Source organism: Myotis davidii, unplaced genomic scaffold (assembly GCF_000327345.1).
Source record: "Myotis davidii unplaced genomic scaffold, ASM32734v1 scaffold821, whole genome shotgun sequence".
NCBI classification, from domain to species: Eukaryota; Metazoa; Chordata; class Mammalia; order Chiroptera; family Vespertilionidae; genus Myotis; species Myotis davidii.
The window spans coordinates 2,595,246-2,599,868 of NW_006295269.1; the positions used below are offsets into that span (position 1 = coordinate 2,595,246).

General features: G+C 44.2%; 1 protein-coding gene across 2 annotated transcripts in view; it reads left to right on the plus strand.

Moving 5' to 3' along the window:
• The window catches only part of EOGT (EGF domain-specific O-linked N-acetylglucosamine (GlcNAc) transferase), a 42,476-nt gene that overhangs the window by 8,930 nt on the left and 28,923 nt on the right, over positions 1-4,623 (plus strand). For both annotated transcript variants that reach the window (XM_015567948.1, XM_015567949.1), the window contains exon 5: positions 554-658. In XM_015567948.1, coding sequence (XP_015423434.1) covers positions 554-658 — 105 coding nt within the window. The remainder of the gene's footprint in view (positions 1-553; positions 659-4,623) is intronic.

Genomic DNA, 4,623 nt, shown 5'->3' on the forward strand with positions numbered 1-4,623 from the left:
TGCCCCTAACAGCACAATGACTGGGAATGACTGGTCACTATGACACACACTGACCACCACGGGGTAGATGCTCAATGCAGGAGCTGCCCACTGGTGGCCAGTGTGCTCCCACAGGGGGAGCTTTGCTCAGCCACAAGCCAGGCTGATGGCTGCCAGTACAGCGGTGGTGGTAGGAGCCTCTCCCACCTCCTTAGCAGCGGTAAGGATGTCCGACTGCAGCTTAGGCCTGCTCCCCGCTGGCAAGTGGACATCCCCCGAGGGCTCCCTGGCTGCCAGAGTGATGTCTGATTGCCAACTTAGGCCCAATTCCCCAGGGAGCGGGCCTAAACCAGCAGGTGGTCATCCACCAAGGGTTCCCAGACTGCGAGAGGGCACAGGCCAGGCTGAGGGACCGCCCTGAGTGCACAAATTTTTGTGCACCAGGCCTCTAGTTCTATTATAAAGAGTTCAGTTCTGATGAAAAACTGATTTTGGTAAACCATTTTGGTGACAGCTGATGTGCTTGAGTCCTGAAAAAATTTTCCAACGTAATTTAATTTTTGTTATCGACCAGGTTTCAGGAGGATGTTTTCCAGACTGGTGAAATTGGAGGACACTGTAAACTTGATGTGCATACATTGATGTCTGAAGGTCAGCGCAAAAGCCCCCTGCAGTCTTGGTGAGATTTTTTTGTTTTTACTGTGTTTGTAAAATATTTTCCTTTATTTCTGGAACTTGCAGGTTTTGGTAGGGAATCTCAAATGGAAAGTTTTACTTCATTTGTGAATAATCTGGCATGAGCTTTCAGGAATTGATGGCTACAGTGCAAATCCACCAGTTATAACTGAATTAAATATGTTTACAAAATATTAGGAAGTATGATATAGTACATACTTTTTGCTAATGAACGAAAAAAATGAGTTAAAAAATAATGAATTTTTATTAACTCGTAATTTCTGTGTTTTGGGGAATACATTTAAAAAAGAAACACAATTTATTGAAGTCTGTAACAAGCATAGAGAAAAGTATATAGTTTGGATTATGAACGAGTGAACCTACCTGTGTGACTCTGACCCAAGTCAGAAATAGACCATCATCAGGGGACATCTGTAATACTTTCAACAATAAAGATAAATTAAAAAAAATAGACCATCACCAGCACCCGACCCTCTCCCAGTCCCAACCCCCGTCCTCCTCTCCAAAGATAAACGCTATCCTGACTTTCAACACCATTGATCAGCTTTTTGAACTTTATATAAATTGGGGAATACATTTTGACTTAAAACATTTTTAAAATTAAACTAGTTCTGTGTTTACTAAGAAAATTACCATCTCTAGAAATGAAGGAATTAGGGTAATTAAAATTTTTTTTTTATTTTAAAATACTTTTAGACTCTTAGAAGCTTAAAGATACAAGGAGTTCCCATTGTAGCCTTATCCTGGCTTCCTCAAATGGTGACATCTTACATAACCATAGCACAATGACCAAAACCACGAAATGGACACTGGTTCAATATTAATAATGAACACATTTGGATTTAAGTATTTGCTTATATACTTTCATTTTTTGGGATGCATATTTCTAAAGTTTCAGGGGGCAGACCTGTCCAGCCTCCCAGAGAGATGCTCTCGCCACCTCTTTACAGCTGGAGGTCCCAGGCACCTGGTTCTGGTGTCATGGGTGGTTTCCCCACCACCGCGCAATGTAATATTACTATTTAAATCACAATATCACGTCACATAGGATACACTTATGGTAATTTTTGAAGTCAAACACTCATTCTGAGAAAATCCTTCAGGATAGTAATCTACCGTGCATCTGTATGACATTTTATAGTTGGCAGTGCGGTATCTTCTTTGACTTAACAGACTTCTGCAGTAGGAGCTCCTGTGTTCCAATGGGCATTCTTAGTCCTGTATATTTTGTTATCTGATTTCACATGGTAGTTGCCTAGGGTATGTTTGTATTAGTTGTTTATTTCCATAGAGCAGATTACTCTAAAATATACTCTGGAGTATATTTGCATTCATTATCTACTGCTATGTGACAAGTTACTCCAAAATTACGCAGTTTAAGACAGCAAACATTCATTATCTCATGAGGTTTCTGGTGGTCAGGATTTGGAGGCAGCCACACTGGGGGTCCGGCTCAGGGTCTCTCACGGGGCCCCAGTTCAGTTGTTGACAAGGGCTGCAGTCATCTCTAGATTCAGCAGCCTGGAGGTTGCTTCTGAGCTCACGCATGTTGTTGTCAGTTGATCTTAAACAAGTAGGCAGCTTGATATTCCTCTAGCAAAATATGCTTATTTGGGTATATCAAAGAATTGCAGTTACAGTCACACACGCTCATGGTGAGCCATGCCCAAGTCTAGAGAACAAAGAGAAGAACATTATTTTATAGAGAGACTAGGGGCCCAGTGTACGAATTCATGCACCTTGAAAGGAACTGTGGACTGTGAGTGAGGCTGCTGTGGGCACAGGGGTGGGTCTTGGCCCATCCTCAGCACCCCTGCCCAGCCCCTCCCTCCATGGCCCCCGGTTCCCTGTCTGCCAGCAGCCCCGTTCCCCCCACCACCGCTGCTCCCACGTGCTGATGATGCTGGCCCTGCTCGCATCTGCTGACAGAGCAGAGCAATTGGGGCGGAGCTAGCAGTGGGTGTGAGTGGGGTCGGTGCTGTCAGTGGGTGTGAGCGGTGGCTGCTGCCCTGATCGCCCCTCAGGAGCAGGGGGAGGTGGAGAAGCCCTGAGGGACGATCAGGGCTGGTGGGTCAGCGCCGGCAGCTGGTGCAAGCACTGTGTGGGACCGCGGCGCATGGGAGCAAAGAATTTTCAGTAACCACCAAAGGCTCACCTCGATGACAGCAACCGGCACCCCGCCTTGGTCTGGCACCCCTGCTCACCTGCTCCATCATCCCGCCATGGCTGACGCCTGCCATGTTCCGCGCACGCCCCCTGGTGGTCAGCGCACATCATAGCGGCCGGTTGTTCAGTTGTTCCACCGTTCGGTCTGTTTGCATATTAGCCTTTTATTATATAGGAAGGGGAAGTTTAGAGGATTGTTGTAAACAAAGACCCCATTGGAGGAAACTGGGAGTTGGAATGCAGCAGCTTTTCATTGGCTGAGCTGTGGTCGTCTTTCATTGGTTGGTTGGGTTCCTAAGTGAAAAGATTCTCCTTCTTACTGTTGCAGTCCTGGGGCAGTCGTTTTCCTGTGGAGGTTTTCTTCCTGTTTGGTGGGGTAGCAGAGCTCCCTCTGCAGGCCCTCTGAACTCCAGTTTATAGTACATGAGCCTTCTGTTGACGAATCTTCACATAAGTTTCAGTTTCTCTCTGGCTATTGTAGGGGGCGTCATTTCTTTGTCATGTGGGTCTCTTCATAATCATAGCATGGCAGCCAGGTTCCCCTAGCGGGGGGAAAGAGAGAGAGGGAGAGAGGGAGAAAAGGAGAGAGAGAGAGAGAAAGAGAGAGAGAGAGAGAGAGAGAGAGAGAGAGAGAGACAAGAGAGAGAGAGAGAGAGAATGCCCAGTCTCAGAAGTGACACCGGTCACGCTGCCTCACTTTGTTCCTTAGGAGTGAATCACTAAGTCCAGCCCACACTCAGGGGAGGGAAAAGTTTCAAAGAATTGTGGACATATTTCTGAAACCACAATATTTCACCCTTGTGTATTTTATTTTATTTTATTTATTTATTTTTGTTTGTTTGTGAGAAGTTTTGTTGTTTTTTTAATTTTTTTAAAATTAAATCTTTATTGTTCAGATTATTACATTTGTTCCTTTTTCCCCCCCATAACTCCCCTCCACCCAGTTCCGTTCCCACCCTCCGCCCTCACTCCCCACCCATTGTCCTCATGCATAGGTGCACGATTTTTGTCCAGTCTCTTCCCGCATCTCCCACACCCCTTTCCCCCACAAGAATAGTCAGTCCATTCCCTTTCTATATCCCTGATTCTATTATGATCACCAGATTATTTATTCACTTGATTCTTAGATTCACTTGTTGATAGATGCATGTTTGTTGTTCATAATTTGTATCTTTACCTTTTTCTTCTTCTTCCTCTTCTTAAAAAATACCCTTCAGCATTTCATATAATACTGGTTTGGTGTTGATAAACTCCTTTAGCTTTTTCTTATCTGTGAAGCTCTTTATCTGACCATCAATTCTAAATTATCGCTTTTCTGGGTAGAGGAATTTTGGTTGTAACATCTTGCTATTCATCACTTTGAATATTTCTTGCCACTCCCTCTGGCCTGAAAAGTTTCTGTTGAGAAGTCAGCTGACAGTCTCATGGGAGCTCCCTTGTAGGTAACTAACTGCTTTTTTCTTGCTGCTTTTAAGATTCTCTCTTTCTCTTTAACCCTTGCCATTTTAATTATGATGTGGCTTGGTGTGGGCCTCTTTGGGTTCCTTTTGTCTGGGATTCTCTGCACTTCCTGGACTTGTAAGTCTATTTGTTTCACCAGGTAGGTGAAAAAAGTTTTCTGTCACTATTTTTTCAAATATGTTTTCAATATCTTGCTCTCTCTCTTCTTCTGGCACCCCCAAAATGTTGGTACTTTTGAAGTTGTCTCAGAGGCTCCTTACACTATCTTCATATTTTTGGATCCTTTTTTCTTTTTCTTTTTACAGTTGGGTGTTTTTTGCT